Source organism: Populus euphratica, unplaced genomic scaffold (genome assembly GCF_000495115.2).
Source record: "Populus euphratica unplaced genomic scaffold, PopEup_1.0 scaffold105.1, whole genome shotgun sequence".
NCBI classification, from domain to species: domain Eukaryota; kingdom Viridiplantae; phylum Streptophyta; class Magnoliopsida; order Malpighiales; family Salicaceae; genus Populus; species Populus euphratica.
This window is the reverse complement of record NW_011499990.1, coordinates 410,010-429,714: the sequence shown is the minus strand read 5'-3', so window position 1 is coordinate 429,714 and position 19,705 is coordinate 410,010. Positions and strand designations below refer to the sequence as shown.

General features: G+C 34.3%; 2 protein-coding genes and 1 long non-coding RNA gene across 5 annotated transcripts; 2 read left to right on the top strand and 1 right to left on the bottom strand.

The window, feature by feature from the left end:
- The first annotated feature begins 704 nt into the window (after nt 1-704).
- LOC105140337 (uncharacterized) lies at nt 705-7,216 on the top strand. 3 transcript variants are annotated; one of them, XR_845179.1, is made up of 5 exons: nt 705-1,894; nt 1,987-2,144; nt 6,152-6,340; nt 6,424-6,612; nt 7,005-7,216. It is a non-coding gene; the product is annotated as an uncharacterized LOC105140337 (long non-coding RNA). The 3 variants fall into 3 exon arrangements; XR_845178.1 differs by having other exon boundaries at nt 710-746; nt 1,146-1,894; nt 6,152-6,612; XR_845176.1 differs by having other exon boundaries at nt 6,152-6,612.
- A 95-nt stretch (nt 7,217-7,311) lies between these two features.
- On the bottom strand, nt 7,312-10,246 carry LOC105140338 (uncharacterized). The gene is made up of 5 exons (XM_011047131.1): nt 9,578-10,246; nt 8,859-8,950; nt 8,102-8,159; nt 7,727-7,792; nt 7,312-7,644 (listed from the first exon to the last, which is right to left on the bottom strand). Exons 1-5 carry the CDS (start codon nt 9,914-9,916, stop codon nt 7,522-7,524), a joined length of 678 nt encoding a protein of 225 aa, XP_011045433.1. The 5' UTR covers nt 9,917-10,246; the 3' UTR covers nt 7,312-7,521.
- Nucleotides 10,247-12,953: 2,707 nt separating this feature from the next.
- On the top strand, nt 12,954-16,689 carry LOC105140336 (heterogeneous nuclear ribonucleoprotein F-like). The gene is made up of 2 exons (XM_011047130.1): nt 12,954-13,147; nt 15,516-16,689. The coding sequence occupies exons 1-2, from the start codon at nt 13,134-13,136 to the stop codon at nt 16,273-16,275; spliced, it is 774 nt and encodes a 257-aa protein (XP_011045432.1). The 5' UTR covers nt 12,954-13,133; the 3' UTR covers nt 16,276-16,689.
- Nucleotides 16,690-19,705: the final 3,016 nt, after the last annotated feature.

The following is a 19,705-nucleotide window of genomic DNA, read 5'->3' as shown; positions in this document are numbered from 1 at the left end:
GTTCGAGTCCTACAAATTTAAGGACCATTAGAATTTTACATGGTTGTTAACTTCAGAGGTTGTAAGATTAATCAAGGCATGCACTAACTAATTAAAAAAACACTCATTATAAATTATTTATTCTTTTTTATAGCCTAAAGAATCAAATACTTACTTAATGAGAATTGATGGAATTAATACAATTTATCTTTATATTTTATATATAGATTTCATTTTATCTATATTACTCATCGATATTTTTTTTTAGCAATCCTTGTATAAGAAAGTAAAATACAACCTAGTTTTATAAAAAAAATCAAGTTAAATAAAAAAAATGGTCACATGGTGTTAATTTTTTCATATTTTTAATAATAAATTACTTGAGATTTGAGTTTTTATATAAAATTATTTTTTGTCTATTTTAACAAAAATAATTAAAAGAAAAACATATTAAAGAATTACTTCATATTTAACAAAAAAATATGATTGATGTTATTTTTTATCGGTAAATATATTAAAATAATATTTTTTTATTTTTTAAATTTATTTTTGAAATCAATGCAATAAAATAATTTTAAAATACTAAAAAATTAAATTTTAAAAAATTGTTTTAAAAAAATAAAAATATATAATTAAAAAGAAATACTAAACATGACCTAAATAAAATCAAAATATTAAGTTAATTTTATGAATAACAATAAAAATGAAAATAGAATAAGGACGCTTTTTCTAACCATATTCAGATCCTCTCCAGTCCCGATAAGAAAGTAATCGTGCTCTTTTTTTTATTGAAAGCTTTAAAATTTATTGATTGGGAATCTTATTTTGTTTAGAAGGAATTTAAACCATACATAAACTACTTATCGGTGCTAAATATTGAAAATTTTGTGTTTAATGCGTATATTTGTTTATAATAATGCTGCATTTTCATAAAATCACTGCATTGATGGAGTTTGTGCTTGGAATTTATTTATAGAAATGTTTAATCTTTATTTTTTAAAGCTGCGTTTGATTTCAGAAAGATGAAAAGGAGTGGATGTAATCAGTGCAATTTTTTCTCTGCTTACTGAAGGAGTTCTTAATCTATGACTGATTATGTATGGTTAATTTGAAATTTGTTGGGGATTTTCCTCTCGTAAGGTAAATGGGTTTTGTTCGATCTTCAGGTGGTAGATGCGAGTGCTCTTTCACTTAGAGTGATTTATCATTCGAAATTGGCACTGAAGTATGGGTTTGTTCAAGAAAAAAAACATGGAATTCCTTATTTCTTTACTTAATAGCGATAATGAAAGTGTTACTGGACTCGGTGCAAGTATCATTACACATTCTTGTGAGACAAGTGTGGAGCTACGGGCATTATGTGATGCTGGGGTTCTAGAAAGTTAATTAGCCTCCTTGAAGGTTCTATAAGTCAGAAAAGTGCTAGTTTAGAGTCGCTGGCTGCAGTCTTTAAGAACAATCCTGGGGTCATCTCTAAATTCACGGGACTTGAAAATGAAAGAGCTGTTGAAGGCTCTTTAAATCAGAGATATGCTAGTTTAGAATCTTTGACCACAGTTCTCAAGAACAATCCTGAAGTTGTCTCGAATTTTGTGGGACCAGAAAGTGGGAGTGTTTTAAGCTCTATAATTGAATTAACAAGGGATAGATATCCCCAGACAAGGTCGGTTGCCTGCATGTGCCTGATTGTCATAAGAATGCTTCTCCTAATTATATGCAAGTGACCATTCCACTGATGCCATTTTGCAACTTTTAATATACTTCTAGTTACACAGGTCTTGAACCAAGTGATTGATGCGCACCTATGTCTACATCTTGCGGATAGAATGTCATTCAGAACTTGTGTGCAGGTGACTTTAAGAATGAAATTCTTGTATAGAGCTCACTGATTCCTTGTTGGAAAGCCTTATATATGGTAATGATTATAGTTTCTGCAACTGTTAATTCCTTATGGTGATTTGGTCCGTTCAAGCATAATCCGGTATCACAATTGAATTTGCACCACAGACCCTGAGCCTTGTGTTCAAGAGCAAGCTTTGGGCCTTTTTCGGAATCTTGTTGATGGATGTATAAAGTCCATTGAGTATATGTTTGCTGAAGATGGTATTCTATTAGATGCTGTTGGAAGGCAATTACACAATGCTTCACACGAACTTGGAATACAGGTTAGAAGTCTTTTACACTCTCTCCTTAGATGTTGTTGGCAACTATTATTGTAACTTTTAAACTACTACATGGATGATGAGTATCCATGTAACATCCTTAAACTATAATGTCAAGAAATTTCACATATTTCTTTACGAATATCAAGTATTAAATAATATGTCTAAAATTATAGCATTTATTTTTATTTTTTTGAAAATTTCGGCAAAATTACCTCTATTTTTTGTCGATACCAAGTTATCGACAACACTTCTATCATATGTCATTACAACTTTCATCTTGATCCAATCATCCTAGATCACATCCCATTCATCAATCAATCATTCAATACTTCTACTTAATATATTCAAGTCTCGTAATATCAATTAATAAGTCAACATAAAATAATTACTAAAGCAAATTGAAAAATAAACAATTTCATCACTAAAGAGTAATAAATGTTAACTAACTATATATATGCATTTAGAATAAATGGATACAATATTAAAATTAAGAGTTATATTGTTTTAAAACATCTAATGTATTCTACTACTTTATATTATAATTCTGAAAATAATTTAGCCATACTAAAATCTATACATATATATAATACATCCATTAGATACTACACATCTTCTATTTGATTTTTACAACACAAAGGTTTTCAAGAAAATAAAAACATAAATATTACATTCCAAAATGATAATTCACGAGGATGGGTTAACCCAACCTGAATACCAGATAACCCGACCCATGTGATTGACTCGGATATAGATGATGTTAGCATGATGTAATTATGACGGTAGCATGCACAATTGGCATGCCGTGTTAGCTAAACACATCAACATTGTGGGACCCACCTGCCACATCATCAGATGCGAACCAAGCTGAGTTGGAGCCAAGCCGAGAGTCAAGGGATAGGATGCAGTGTAGCAGATTCTACGTACAACCAAATCTAAGATTGAATCTGGGTCATTCATCATGTTAGAATTGTTTTGATCAAATCTTAGCTGTTTGAAATGTGATTTGAACAATTTCAGTCTTGTTTCCAGCTAAGTTGATCGTTCCAAATGCAATGGTATGATCCGATCATTGAGATGTGGACCAAAAGTGGTGGTGGTGAATTATTAGGAGAGATTGCTTGATGAGGAGGCATCTAAAGGTCATCATGGTGGTCGTGGAGATGAAAAAGAAGAAAGTGCACATGTTTACCGAATTACATGTGCTGAATTGCTAAGTGGAGAAATTTTAATTGCCTTGAGGGAAGGAAAAATTAAGACACTCTGGACACCCGATCATATGGACGATTTGAGGTGGAGAGTCAAAATTGATGAAGACCAATCTTGACGAATCTAAACATTGGTAGTCTCGCCAGATGTTCAGAAATCAAGTATAAAACCAAGATATTTCAGATCACTTGTAAATGAAAGCCGCAACAAAGCTAGCAAATGGTAGTATATACAGAAAGACAGTATGATGGATAGATATGGCTTAAGAAGTTTTGGCTAGGAGATTGAGTTTTAAACGAGACCAGTGTAACCCCTCCAATCTTAAGTCCAAGATTAGACCATCTCATGACGACATGTAGAGACACCTCAAACAGAAGGTATGAGAATCAGGATATGAGTCCAAGATCAGATCGTCTCATGATGACAGACAAAAACACCTCAGGAGAAGGTGTGAGGGCCATAATAGGAGCCTAAGTTCAGAACGCCTCAGAGCTGATGTGATGGCTAGATATAAGTGGACAAGTGTATAGCTAATTAAGAGGCTATGATGAGTATGGAAACAAATGCAGAATTGATTTTCATGGATATTGCCCACATGCTAAAGATCAATGATCTAGATAATATTTGCTTTGGACAATAAGTGGATGACTTATGAAATATTAAAACACTACTACTAGGAATGAGCAGAGGGCATGCACAAGTTCCAGGAACAAGTTGACTCTTGTCAAGGTGGTGAGCTTAGTAATGACATTGTAATACTCAGAATATAACGATAGATATAGATCAACTTTTAATGGGCTGCCCCTATGATTAAAGGTAGAGAGCTACCTAAACTCTTAAGACTAAGAGCAGGAGACTCACGGAGAAGTAAGGCGTTGTTCCTAAGATGGAACAGAGGGCAGATGCAACTCCGGGATGAGTAAACTCTTGGAAAAGTGATGAGCTCGTGATCACATTAAAATACTCAATGACTGTCACACTGGGAATATCCGTTTGAGGAAGTGTTGTAAGCCTTGATAAATCACTATGAGCTAAGCATGATTGATATGCTTGAAGGGGAATGTTGTTTCAGAGACAAGTGTTAACACTCTTCTGATGAGATATGGTAAATCATATGGTTGAAGTGATGCTTTGGAGTGAGCAAAGGGGTGTTTAGGTGACTCTAGTGATTGAAAGGTGTGGCGAGTACCTGTAAACTTGGCTAAAGATGTTCTTGGAATGGTAAGCTTGGAAGAGCTGCAGAATGCAAGCATATGCTGAAGAAGTAAGAAGACAATTGCCTATATAAATGGTAAAGGGATTATTGTTGAGATGTTGCCATTAATAGACAACAACATTTGTAGTCTACCCTAAAAAGGAGGGATGTCATTGTCAAAAGGCTACAATGGTAGATGGGTAAATTATCAAACGAGTTGTACCAACCATTAACAAAATAGTGCAACTTATGGGCTGCCACTATTAGTGTCATAATTTATGATCAAATTGTCTTACCATTCATGTCTATAAATAGAGACACAAGTTAAAGAGCAAAATGAGAGTGTGTGTGGAGCCAAAGATGTGAGAAATATAGAAAAGAGTGGACTGCTAAAGACAGGAAGCAGTGGTTGTAATTGCAACACTGTAAAGAGAGAAAAGAGTGAGGTTGAGTTGTAAAAAGTAGATAATTCCTCCTCCTTTATTGCTGTAAATCTTGTTCTTTCCCTATATAATCAAATGACTTTTTCCGTGGATGTAAGTGATTTGCCAAACCATGTTAAATATTGTGTTAGTGTGTTTAGCTTCCAATGGGTAACTATCAAAACATCATTGGTCAGAATTCCCAGTAATTCTTGCATGTACATCCACCATATCTATTATTATGTGTTCTTACATTAATTTTTTTTAAATGTCATCACTGTTTCTGATTTATCAAAAATAAAACTGTAACTTGATGTTAAATTGAGGTGCTCTTTCCATATCCTTAGCATTGATCATGAAAAGAAACTTCTTGCAGGACTGTCACATATTAAAACTGTTGATCTTCTTGCTCGCTTTGCTAATCATCATAGTTGTTTCATATTTTAAGGCACATTAATGATTTTCCATTGAAGGTAGAGGCTGGCAAGCTTGAAGATTGCAAGTTCCATATTGAAAGTTTAGACATGCATAGTTAGAAATTAAACAATACAAGCTACTGTATTGTTGAAGGATAATGAACATACAGGAGCACAAACAACTTGCATTCTACATGGAATTTGTTGTTTATAAGAAAGTCTTGACATCATTGATAAAAACATGGCCGCATGAAGATATACCTTTCCTAATATTAGCAAGAAATCTCAGAGAGACCATGGTGCATTAGTTATTAAACATAAGGAGGTTAATTATCTTGCTGTGTGATGGTTGGTGGTCTTTTATGGTCAGCGGGTATTAATCTGTGAACTCTGGGGTGAGGGCAAATCCCAGCTCTATCATCCAGATGAACTTTTGCATTTCCATGTGAAGATTGTTGATATGCAAGTAAAAACGTCGTTTATCAAGTAAGCTCAGTAAAATGTCGGCTGGGGAAAAAAGACTGGTTTATATTAACAAAACATTTCTGACATGTGCCTACAACAATATGCTGGATGATTTAATTTGGTCTCTATGTTTAATCTGTCTATTTTTTGAATGATGAAGAGCATTGGGAAAGGTAACATATTGTGCAACTATTGTTTCTGCCAATCATGATTGAAACCATGCAAGAAAAAAGTGGGTCTCGGGGGAATTTACAGTACAATGCTGTTTATAGCTAATAGATAATTAAAATTCTTATCATCTAGGGAATGTATCTTCTTGGCAACGTGGAAATGATTTTCACAAGGAAATAGTTATGCAGCAACTTCTTGTCCGAGCAGATAATTGAGCCCAATCTTTCATGATCAAGATCTTGCAGTGTAGTGATAGCAGGTTACGTACAGCTGCTGTCTGGATGATAGTGAATCTCACATTCCCTTGTCCTAGTGCATTTGGTCGGCTAGTACACCTTAGTTTGGAACACCCTTTTACTCGTTTTAACTGTTTTACTAATGTTCCAGTACTATATTTTTTGCAGCTTTGTGTAACAACAGTGATGACTCAGTCTATGACTTTTGGTGATGGCCTCACATGATCATCCGTATGTATCCCTTGAATCTAGCACAAAGAGGAGAGATAAATGCAGAACAATCTTTGGTCTTGACCTTATTTTGTAAGATATGTCCAGCATTTCTCTGGAAGCTTGAAACATTATGCTGCAGTGAAGGTTGGTGCTCATTTAAATTTTGACTGGGTTGTGATGGTATATTTAATTGGCAAATTTCTCTCCTTTTCGATGGATTGTCATTGGACAAAATCTTTTATTTGTTTAAAATAGTTAATTTATTTTCCTTGGCACACAAGTAGCTCTGCTATAAAATTTACTTCGAGCAAATTGGTTGGACCGGTGTCAATTACTCGATTAATATAGCATCATATTGGCATGGATATACGCTCTTTATTCTCTACCTTTTCATTTAGTAGGTGAAGATGCTGGCATTAACCATAAACTATTTTGCTACATATTAGTCAATTTCCCTTCGAGTTTTAAATTGGAGATGGTGATTGCTAGTTACCTGAGCCATATTTCCTCCTTCTGTTCAATTCTTTCTTTTGCAGGTATCACATTACATTGCTTTCAGTTTCCCAGTTAGAGAGCAGTGTGGTTCTCGATTTGTGGGGGCAGAGATCCCTTTCCGTGATGCATTAATTTTTGTATGTAATCGATGATGCTTGTTGCAGCACATGGTATCAACTTGTAAATGAAACCACGACATCCATACATGCATACATATTTTTTTGTAAATTAAGGATATATGCTTGTTCCTCGACTCTTCTTCTGAAACATAATGACTTACTCTGTAAGTCCCTAAAAATTCATGTTTCGAAACCATGTCATGGAGTATGGTACGCGAAAACCCTTCAATTAATTTAAATCCTTCTTTTTTATGCTATCTAGACTGATGAGTAATGTCTATATACAATATATTTATCATGTCTTGTTAACAGGAGAAAAATAATAGTATCAAGAAGACAATCTTTGGAACCAAACGGGTTGATATCGAACCCAAGATAAACCTGCACTAAAAACACGACAGCAGACAGAAAGAGAAAACGAAGATAAATCTGCATCCCTTCAGCCAATCTTCTCTGTGTTTGTGTCATCTGATGGCCATATCACAGTCTCTTTGAGCCGTTCACGCATCAACTCCAAGTTATCATCAGAGATTTCTTTATATATCTCAGCATGATCACATTTCTACATCACAATAACAAGAAAATACCTTTTACATATTTATGTGCTCAATTTACATGTCAAAGCAAAAGCGGCAGTCAATTACCTTAATCCATTTCCCATACAAGTGAAGGCGTGTGACCATCACTCTTTCTGCAAGGTCCTGCTTCTCCTGTCAGTAAAAAGGATGAATCTATTCAAATGTTGTTGCTCTTACAATTCTATCCTCTATTTACCTGTCTTTGCTAAAATACATTATTCGTTCTAATGACCATGTGAAAACTACACTTGTTTGCTGAGAAAAATTGAGCGAAAAAAGCACATATATCTTGCATCTTGTGCACTAAAAGGATGTTATAAGTAAGGCAAGTGATCAATTAAGCTAGTTAAGGGAAAATCCGCGTAGCGTCAAAATCTGGGGAAACTATTGAAGCAGTTTCATGGTAATCAAGTTCCACGTAAAGGCTTACAAAAAGACTACCTTCCCGAGAGCGCGAAGGAAACGCTTGCCATCTCCTGGCTTATTATGCGCAACAAAACTGCCAAAATATAGAAATAAGCAAACTCAATAGGAAAAAAGGAATAGAACAATCAATAATCAGAATTGAAAGATAGTCCAGCATGCACTTGATGATGTTGAAGTTATTGTAAAAAAATTATCTAACTTAATAGCTTAAACGGTTAAGTATTTTTCTCTAACGCACTTGAAATTTACACATACTCGTATTATGTTGTACTTGATTTTTATCAAATAAATAAGAATGGTAAGATTTAAACTCGTGAATACTTACTCATCATAACTCTGATATTATATCAAATAAGCATCTCAACCTAATAATTTAAATTATTAGATAATGTTTTAAAATATGATTTATTGTTATCTACTGGTTATAATGTTTTCATGTCAAAAGACAACCTGCATCTACAGTTAGGATATCTAGAAGTTCTTGTCATTTATTCCAAAATTACCAGTGTTATAAATCTATATGTCTCTTGTGTATTACTTTCAGTGCTTAAGTTTTCATGGATGAGAAACATGGGTGCCGGTGCTGCCTTTTTGACGTGAGATTCTTAACTTACAGAGCTTAAAAGCTATTTAAATCGCATCCATTCCATTTAAAAATAACCAAATGTGCGAAAAGGTGTTTGGTTGGAAAAATAAAGGAAAACAAAGCGTAAATAAATAAGAAAGTTACGAGGAGAAGCATTAGTCTTGGCCCAGTGAAGACTCCACTTACTTATAAAACCATGTATATTGCGTTGGATTCATCTCATAGAGCTGGTTAAGCACAGTCCTTACAGCTTTGTATGTGAAATAATTGAGTAGTTGCTGCAGGCAGGAGCATCTTGATCAGCATAAATGAAAATTACAAAGCACTATCATTAACGTAGGCATGTCAATAGTTATCAATGTTCTTGAAATACATGGTCAGATAACTTTTATTTCAAAGAACAGGAAAATTTTATATCACACAATCCAACAGTAACTGTAACTGTATATCCCATGCTTCCAGAAGCAAATCAAAGAGGGAATTGAGATACGTACTACGGTTCTGTAAAAATTTATCAATCTAAGCTTATGATTTATAAACGATCATTTGATTTGATATCCATTATGTTATTCAGTTGATAGCTACGTTTACTATTTGTATAGTAGCAACTACTAGCAAAAGGAAATGTTTGTGACACCATGTTTAATTAGCTAATAATTTATGCAGCCATAGTCTTCTGCATTCAGCATATTAATTTCCTGTGAGTTGCATCCCTTTTCCTAATTTAACTTGATGAGTTTTATGTAAGTAGGCTTTACGCTTCAAGACATTGTAACAGCAGCATATTTGGAACACAGACATTGATTCATGATTATTGACATCTGAGTTTCATCATCTACAGGCCAAAATAGAGGAGGAGGGGGAGGGGGGGCTAATAAATGCATCAAACAACAATAAAAGCTTACCGCTTTGACATCCTCAAAACTATCCTCATATTGCCCCGCCAACTCGCTGACAATCACAAGTCCCCTATCCTTTCTCTGTTTCCTTGAGCTCTTACTAACGATTCCTGAAATAGCTTTTGATGAGAGCCTCCAATCATGCCATGAGTCCACGAAAGAACTCCCCAGTTCCAATGATCCTGGCCTTGTTAACTGCTTTCTCTTCATTGAACTCCTCTGCAAAGCCAATTCTCCACTGTTCTTAAGACCAATATTAGTTGTGGGCAGCGAATCCAAACACAAACATGGACTAGTGTGTGGATCCACCACAGATGAGCCCATTACAGATAAAGCTCCCACCATTTCTCTCCGTCGAATCTCAGCTCAAGGGAATCCTTCAGAAGTATATCAATACCCTAATCAAGATTATGGCTGAGCTTGATATTCTTTGGTGTTAATGTATAAAATACAAAGATACCCAATAACAAAAATGAAGAAAGTGCGAATGGGTATCCAATAAAATAGGAGATACACGTTTGTAGTCAAAGATTCATGAACGGAAAGAGAATTAGGAGGGTGCTTGAAGAGAGAGAGGTATAATGGCGCTAGTAAAGTGTGAAGGATGTAAAAGGCGTGTTCTTTAGAAGGTGTGACAAGTCTTGACCAAACAAAATTTTGAGGTCCAAAATTCTCCAAGCCAGAAGGGACGAGGGGTTAACACGTTTAAAAATCAAAGTTTTACAGCTTCTTCTCTTGATTTCCAGAGTCTAACCAAAGTACATGGACAGATTTTCTCTAATTTGGTGGCTCCCCTGTTCCACGTGTTGTTGGCGTATATGAACGTGTTAAAGTGAACAAGAAGCCTTGCATAGTTCATACCGTTTAGGCTAGAGAGTTTCAAACGGTAACTCTATCTATGCCCACGCTCAACATTACAACGTGGAAGGGAGTCGCCGGACACTCCGAGTCACCGATGGAAATTGGAAACTAGCGGAAGCAAAAGAGTTAAACGAAGACAGGTGTTATTTTCGAGAATTACGTGGTCCCGACCAAACCATAGACTTGTGGACAGTGAAAGGATAGAGTTAGCGTGCGCATGCTTGTGAGATGCTCCGCGCTTGAACAGTCACACTCTTAACAAGAGCTTGTAGAAGTTACGGGGAAAATATCTTTCAATTCAATTCATCAACATTGTGCGAAAAATATGGCTGTTTGTTTTCGAGAATAGAGCTTGACAGAAAATAATGATGCCTTGCGGTTTTATTAGCACACGAAAAGAAACCTATTGGGTGATTAAACCAACATGGTGATGAACTTTATGAAGTCTCGTGGCGTCTCATAGAGAGCAGGAATTAATTAAAAGCGGTGCTCATGTTTGGGAGGCGAGAGAGAAAATGACAGGCAGGAGATAAAATTTGAATGGGGGCATTTCACATGGTTTAAGCAAGTAGTAACCAGTAAGGACGCAGCTAGACTTGGACTTTTCTATGCAGGCAGAGAAGGGAATGGGAATGCTAGTATCTATTATTTGTTATTATTTATTAATAAATAAAAAATAAAATAATTAATATATATATATATATGTATGAATTTTGTGTGTGCATTAAATGATGAAATGATAGATGTTATTTATATATTTGTGTTTTATATTAATATTAAGATATGCAAGCGCGTGAGAATACTCCTGTGTTCCTGAACCGTGTAAGCAATAAAGAGGTTCTGTTCTGTTCTGTTCTGTCTGAAACTTGCAACTCTGTCTTGGTAATAAAGCTAAAAGCTAGGCTATAGCTCATACATGTCTACGGCGACATGGTCAAGCAGACGTAAAGTCCTAAATCCGTAAATCGTATGCACACGTCCACCGTCCACCGTCCACCGTCCACGCCAGTGCTATACCAGACCACCCGACGCTCTGCGCGTGAGATTGGTTGGGCTTGATTTCTTAGCCTTTGGTTCAAAATGGGCTCTCAACCCATGCTCACTTGTTAAGCCCAGATCAAGCAAGCGAGCAGCTCAAGTATACATTAATTAACTATAAGCTAAAGAGAAAGGGATTTAACTGTACCCTCTTACTATTTATTAGAACAGGTACTGTGCTTTTTTTCTTTTTCTTTTTCTTTTGGTTTCTTTTTTTTATTATTTTTTAATAGTATATTTATTTTTTATTAAACTATCACACGCTCGTTACATAAATCACAGTTTAACAGGTTAATTTAATTTAGTAAGTTAATTTAGTTGATTTTGTAGTTTTTTAATTATTTTTTAAAAAATTTATCATTTAATATTAAATTAATTGAAAATTAGACTTTATAACTTGTTTTGTTAAATTTCTATTATGATATTTCAACGTCATGGCTTAAGAATAGTGTTTAAATCGTTAAATCGAGTAGGCTCAAGTTGTTTTTTGTGTCTTATTTTTAAATTTTATTATTCAACATTGATTTAGTAAAGAATTGAGTTTCATAATATATTTTGATTTATTTTTTATAAGAATATCTTAATCTTATAATTAAGGTTGTTAACTTTAACATTTTAATCACGATTAAATCATGTTATTTTTTATTTTCTTTTTTATAACCGAATCGTGAATTAACAGGTTAACTCTAGTTGCTTTTTAATTTTTTTAATTAATTTTTTTTTAATTTTTTAAATTTAATATTAGTTGATTAAGAATTATACTTTATAATTTATTTTAATTTATTTTCTATCGGTTATTATAGTCTCATAATCTAAGTTAACCCAGGTAAATTCAATATATTATTACCTTAACATTAAAAAAATCTATTTTGATTTTTTTAGTTAAACTATATTTTAGGGTTATATCAAGTGAACCATCTTTCAATTTAATTTTTTTATAAAAAAATTATTAATAATATCTAAATATTTTTTATATTCAAGAAAAATCTAACTTAATTAACAGCATAGCAGGGATAAAAGATATAGTCCTCCTGTCCTGTTTGCATAGAAAAAGCTAGGTTCCAGTCTCAACTTCTCTTGATTTTAATTTTAATTTTAATTTTCCCCTGTTTTTAGTAACAGGGGGTGGTTGGATCATGGACGGGATGGGCTTTCAGGCTTCAGCTTCAACTCAGGGCTGGCAATGGCATGCTGGCATCCCCTTCCTGTTTCGCGTTCCATAAACATCTGAAGAAATTTTATGCCATTATCAAGTTAAAATCTTCATATAATCAATAATAATATTGATAAATAAAAAAAAGTATATAGTCTGTAAATAAAATGTCTTCTTTAATTGTACCCCGTCCCTTCTGAATTTTAGGCGTGACCAATCAAATTTTTTAATTTTTTTTTTAATTTTTCTAACCAGAAATATATTCTATAAAAAATCTTATTTTTGACACATAGATAAATAATAAAACGACGCCGTTGGCAGTGGGATAATGGTTAACACTAAACACATCATTCCAGCATCAGTTCCCCTAGCAAAACTAAAAAAGCCTTTCGGGGCCTAGACAGCTTCAGTTTCCAGCAAGAAGAAAGGACAACCCGAGCAAAAGAAGCAATTTCACACTTCCAAGCTAAGCTCGCACGCACGCACTTATTCAAGAGAATCGAAAAGGAAATGTTCTATAGAGGGTACGTGCGTGATTTTCCCAATTCAAAACCTTTTTTTCTTTTTCTCTCTCCAATCCAATCTTCCTTCTAAACGATTTCCTTCTATTTCTTCTGGTTTGTTAATTGGTTCTCGTAATTGGGTTTTTGTTATTTATTTTCTTTATGCCGTTAATTTCTTAATTTTCTGCTGAAGAGGCTGTTAATCTTTTGCTTATATCCAGAGGCTATGATGGTGCTTTTTGTTTTGTTGCCTAGCTTGCTGTATCTTTGATTATATTATCTGGGTGTGCTTTTTTCTTGTTTAATTTGATCTCGAGCTCTTAAAAAATTAACCATTCTGTAACTGTAGCTCTTTAGAGATGTTTACAGAAAGAAAATGATTATATTAGGAACGCAAAAGGCTGGTTTTTATTATTAATCTATGATTTAGTGATTGATGGTGGGGCAGAAGGCGGTGTCTTATTGAAATGGTTGGCCTTTTAGTATTTTGGATATACTTTGCTCAGATATATTTTCAACTATTAAAATGGGTGAATAAATCCACCTATCGATTCTTGTGAAATATTGAGGGCCGCTGTAATTTATAACATGCCGTTACTTGTACTAGTTTGGCTAATTTGATGCTTTCGAGAGGGAAGGGATTTAACTACAAGTAGGCTAAGATGGTGTCTTACAAATTTATTATTTTGATCAGTGAGGTTGAAATGGATCAAATGAATATATAGACTTATGCAGGCTGTTGTAAACAAAAGGAAGTGATATTAGAACTGCGAAATAGCATCATCTCATAATATCCTAAAGTTACATTTTGATGTTAGTTATTGTGATGTTTTAATATTTGTGAGACACCAATTATGAAATCACTGAAAGCTGGTGGCCTGGGGTTAAGATTTCACTTCCTACTTTGAAGTGACTTGCTGGGTAGAGGTTGTGAGCCTGTATCTATGATTGGAAGGCTCATTTCCACTGATCCTTTTCATGGGAATGAGGACAGAGTATGACTTAGCTCAACTTGATAGAATACCCGGGGGGCAGCTACATCATAGTGTGTTGCCTCAACCAACCACGGTATCTTACCTGCTTGAAGAAACTAAAAAAAAGGAGAGTGAGAGGGGGGGCACAAGAGCTTTACGCAAAATTTCAATACACACAAGGGGTGACCAAGCTTTGTTTAGAAAAACATATTTTAAGCAAATATTGCTTTTAGAAACACCCCCCCCCCACCCCCCAGAAAAAAAAAAGGAAAGTGAAAAAAGAAGAAAAAAACAGTTGTGCTTTTAAAGAACAACAATACTAAACAGGCATTTAGTAGTCCATTTTATTTTGTCGAGTATTCACCATCAAGGATGTAAAATATCCTTTTAAAAAAAAAAAACAAGGAAAAATGTGTTTGTATGACAATTTAAATCTACAAATCATGCAAGTTCAACCTAGCACATACAACTCACCGTTGCATTTCCAATGGACTTGAGATTCTAATTTATGTGCATCCCTCTATTTAAAGGGAGGTTGTAGACCATACTTTTTTTTTATTTCCTATCTTGCTTGATTTCTTATTCTTTTGGTAGGTCAAGTAGAACATAGTTCAATCATATAGTAATTTTGGATTCCCAGACAGCTTAAGGATGAGAATCCAGTTAGTTTATTTGGGGGCACTAGTCTAAGCTTATGGATAGAATAAATGCTAACATGCAAGGAAATGAGTAAGATTTGGGAGTGGAGTATCTTTTAGTGGAACCATGAATTTGAAACCTATCATGTGGTTTCTAAGGTAAGTTTAGGTCCTAAAAGTCATAATTTCAGATTTCTAATTGAAGGTTTCCAATAATTTTATTGTCCAGTAACTTGATCTCACTCGCTTCTTGAGAAGCTAAACCAAGCTCTTCTAATTGTTCATGCATCTCATTGTTTCGTCAATCCTCAGACAGCCCAAATTGGTAATATGCCCATTAGTTAAAAAAGAACATTAATAAGCATGTTCCACTTAAAAATTCTAATTGGTTTTCTTGAAGAAAATTTAAACTGAGGCTGACCGAGTTGATAAGCACTAGAGATGTTCTGAATGCATTAAGACCAGCAAACAAATCATTCAGTTACACTGAGACGACATAAATAACTTTGAACTTTTTAGCATCTGGAATTCTTGTGTTCATTCAAGGCTCTGGGATGCCAATTTTATTTCTTGCCTTGGAATTTTTTATATATGTGTGTGTTTTTAATTTTTCTTAATTGATAAAAGAATATCAACCTTTAAGGAACTAAAGCATAAATTTCTGGTGATATTCTTGGATGTATTTGAACATAATTGTGCATGATTCTGTACATATAGTATTCGGGAGCTTCCTATGTGATTTGCCTATTTGATTATTTGTTTTTTAAATTGAAGTAGATATCCTGACGGTCCTGATGGACGTGAAATGGGTGCAAAACGTCAGCGGATGGTTGATCAGGGTCCTTCATTCTATGGTAATTCCCCTGGTTCAAGTTTTATGTACAACACACCTCCCTATGGATATGTTAGCCAGCCACCTCCGCCTTTCCCTGTTGTCCGCCTTCGTGGTCTTCCTTTTGACTGCACAGAAACTGATGTGGCCGAGTTCTTTCGTGGTTTGGACATAGTTGATGTTCTTTTTGTTCACAAGGGTGGCAAGTTCACTGGTGAAGCTTTTTGTGTTTTGGGGTATCCTCTTCAAGTTGATTTTGCACTTCAAAAGAACAGGCAGAACATGGGCAGGAGATATGTTGAGGTTTTTCGGAGCAAGAGGCAGGATTATTACAAAGCAATAGCAAATGAAGTTTCAGAATCTCGTGGTTCACCACGACGAAATATCTCTAGGGCTAAATCCTACGATGAGGGAAAGGACTTAGCCGAACATACAGGGGTATTACGATTGAGGGGGCTGCCATTTTCAGCTGGCAAGGATGACATCATGGAATTCTTTAAAGATTTTGTTTTATCTGAAGATTCGCTTCATATTACGATGAATTCAGAGGGTAGGCCAACTGGGGAAGCCTTTGTGGAGTTTGCAAATGCAGAAGATTCTAAAGCAGCGATGGCCAAAGATAGGATGACTCTTGGGAGTCGTTATATAGAGCTGTTTCCCTCATCAATCGAGGAGTTGGATGAAGCAGTTTCAAGAGGCCGGTGACTCATTCTTATTATACATCTGCTTATATCCGGTATTTTGTACAAGAAATCTTTAACCTTGCCTTGTTGTTTTAAATTTTGCTTTACAAGTTTTTCCCTAATAAGACTACATGTTTGTTGTTTTGAGCTGTTTATCTTAGGATTCCACTTATGAATATATTCATATCTAGTCAGATTGGTATTCTAATATCGTGTATTGATCAAGCGTGTAACTTCATTGGTTTTTAAAGCTTTTGATACCACCTTTGAAGAAGACTGGTTTAAAGGAGGTTTCCTAGGAAAATATAGGTGCTATTTTGAAGGGCTGATGACTATTCTTCCAGAGTGTGATTGGCTATTCCAAAAACGGTGTGGATTGTGGAATTTGTTGGAATATGGCTACATCAATTGCATTTCAGTGCTGTGATTCTCGGTACAAGTTTCCTTTTTCTTATTGCATGTCTTGTAGAAGTGAAGAAAGGCAGCATATCATTGTCACTGGAGAATTCAACTCTTGCTTTTACTGTCATAATTGTTGCATGTCAAGTAATGTATTTAATTTCTTGCACCTGTTTCCTGTAGCAAATATTCTAGTTGATGAATAGGTTTTTCTCTCGTCGATTTGACTTGAAGTACCAGTTTCCTGAGATCTAACCCGAGATTTCAACACGCATAAAAGCACGTCCAGACTCTGGACTGCATGGACCTCTTTGGATCAAGATATATGTATTTGTTCCGTGACAGATAAAACTAAAACTCCCTTCTCTTTTAACCATCCAAACTTGCATCGTTTATTTCCACTCCTTCATAATCCCGCTGTTTAATTCTTAGCACGTACTCCTTACTCGTGTGAGCTAGGAACTGGAAAAGGAGTGGAAATTACATGCACAGGGACCGAGGCGCCACTTTTGGCTGAGCGATTCACGGCAATAATTTTTGCTGCTTTTGAGAGGATATGAAGGATAAAGCAAAACCTGGATTTCGACGCTAAAAGGGTACTTTCTTGGTGCTAAAACCGAGTAATCCTCCTTGACAGGCAAAAAATATACTGCCAACGTCCAATCAGGCTCCAAAAGATTCGTGTATTGAAACTTGGGCAGCCAGGAGAGAATGCCATGCAGAGAAGATGACAGAAATGTGGAAACAAGCTCCTCGTCCTGGCTATATTCAAAGCAAATTCTTAATCTAAAGTGGTATTTGTTACCTAATTTTGGACCTGATGCATTCTCGATATAAAACCAAGTACTAGTTTGTTTAAACCAATGCACGAGCTACATGATTCGAGTGTTCTTCCCCATCTTTAATTTATCCACATCTTGAAAGTTAATAGAACTTATCCTCCTTTTGTTTTGAGAAGAATCAAACTCAAAGGCTAGTTTTTTTTTTTTCTGGTAAAACTAGCTAAGAAGCTATATAATGAAACACCTGACAATGGAGGTAAGAATCATGAATTCAAGCTTCATAAATTCGATTGTCTGTAATTGATGAGGGGTAATTATGGGAATTTCCCTAATTGTCTGTCCTTGTTTTTATCAGATTTTCACTGTTTCATTCCTTGCGAGAAAACTTGTATTTTCACCGGCAATCAGCAGGACATTTCACTGCTATAGCTCCAGTCTGATTCTGCGTTTTGTATTCAAGTGCCGTTGGCCGGAAATCCGGACAGAGAGCAGTAAAAATTACATAGGATTCTATTGTCAAGGAGTAGTTGTGTGCGTGCGTGTATCTGAATATACAAACAAAACTTCTACTTGAATTATGTTATAAACTAATCAACTCATGCTTAATTAATTAAAAGAAGGAAAAAAAAAAAAGCATGACACGATGAATCGGTGAACAGATCACAGGTTAATCACATGGACGAAACTACATATTTTACTCCCATATATATCTCCCAGAATATCTTATTTTATCAATTTCTAGATTGAAATTTAAGATATTTTTATTAAGTATATGTTTGTTTTTATATTTTTTTAAATTATTTTATATCGTTTTAGTGTATTAAGGTTAAAAATAAATTTAAAAAAATAAAAAAATATATTATTTTAATATAAATTCCAACAAAAAAATATTTTGAAAAACTATCACTACCTAATAATATATTAAGATTACATGAATGAATAAAAGAGGCAAATTTAGATTGAACTACAACAAGTAGAATTGAAAACAAAAGAGATTCCATTGACCCATCTGATTTAAGATAAGCTCAAGCATTATAATCTGTTTCCTTCTCGCACCAATAATTAAAAAAAAAAAAAAGAGTAAAATTGTGTCTTTCAATAAACAATAATGGCATGAAACTTTGAAAAACATGGATAAGTTTGCCACGTGCACAACAATTAGTAGGCTCTTTTTTAGGATCCCCTGGAGAGGGTCTGAAAATGTTTTTTTCCCCTTACAAAACGCCAAAAAAGAGAGAATCAGTGAATATAAAAAAAGGTCTGAGCCAGGTGAGTTAGCTAAGATCTAGCTAGCTAGCTAGCTCAGGAGGGCTGTGCCTATGAGGGCACACTACTAAACAGTGCCTCGGCTTTGTCCTCTCTTGACCTCCACCCATGAAATCTTTGTCAAGTGAAGAAGGCAGGAGGTCACAAGATATCTTATCCTACATGCTGCTGCTAGTAGAGTGGTAGCTGTTGTAGCAGACAAATTGTGAGTGAATAAACTAAATTCAGGAATCTGAACCATCAACTGTTCATGTCTTGCTCTTGCTATTCTTCTTGTTGTGCAATCCTAGGATGCACGAAAGTTTCCAACTACTCCTTTCTCCGTCTCTTTTTTTTTTTTTTTACACTAATCTTTCTAATTATTAAGGGCCGGGGCAGTCTCCGGATTTAATCAATTTAGGGTAAGAAGGTTTTAGATTATTGGAGTGATATCCTAAAATTCTGATTAATTAAACATTCATGTTCATACTTTCTTGCCCATAAAATACAAATAAGTTATTAGAAGTCTTGATGCCTATAAAATATGCCCATAAAATACAAATAAGTTATTAAAAGTCTTGATACCTATAAAAAAGCTTTATTAATAAAAAATTTTAGATTATTGGGATGATATCTTCAAAATTTTGATGTTTAAATAATAATTAATTAAATATTTATATCTATATTTTCTTTTTCTTAGTCCAGAAAATATAAATATTAGTAAAAATTTTGATATTTATAAAATATTTTTTTTAGTGAGATTGAAGAACTATGTCATGATAAATTCAGTAATTTTAAATAAAAAAACTTTAAATTCTAAAAATATAAGTTTCTATTCTTATTTTGTATGATTTGATTTATGCTCTAAAATATAGTAATTTATCAAACTTATATTGCTTTAAATTAATTTACATTTTAAATCTAAGTATATTAAATTTAATGTAGCCTGGGACTAGGTTCAAAAATATTTCGAACCCATGTTACCGTGTTGTCTTGGGTTTTCATAGATGTAAATATTAAATATTT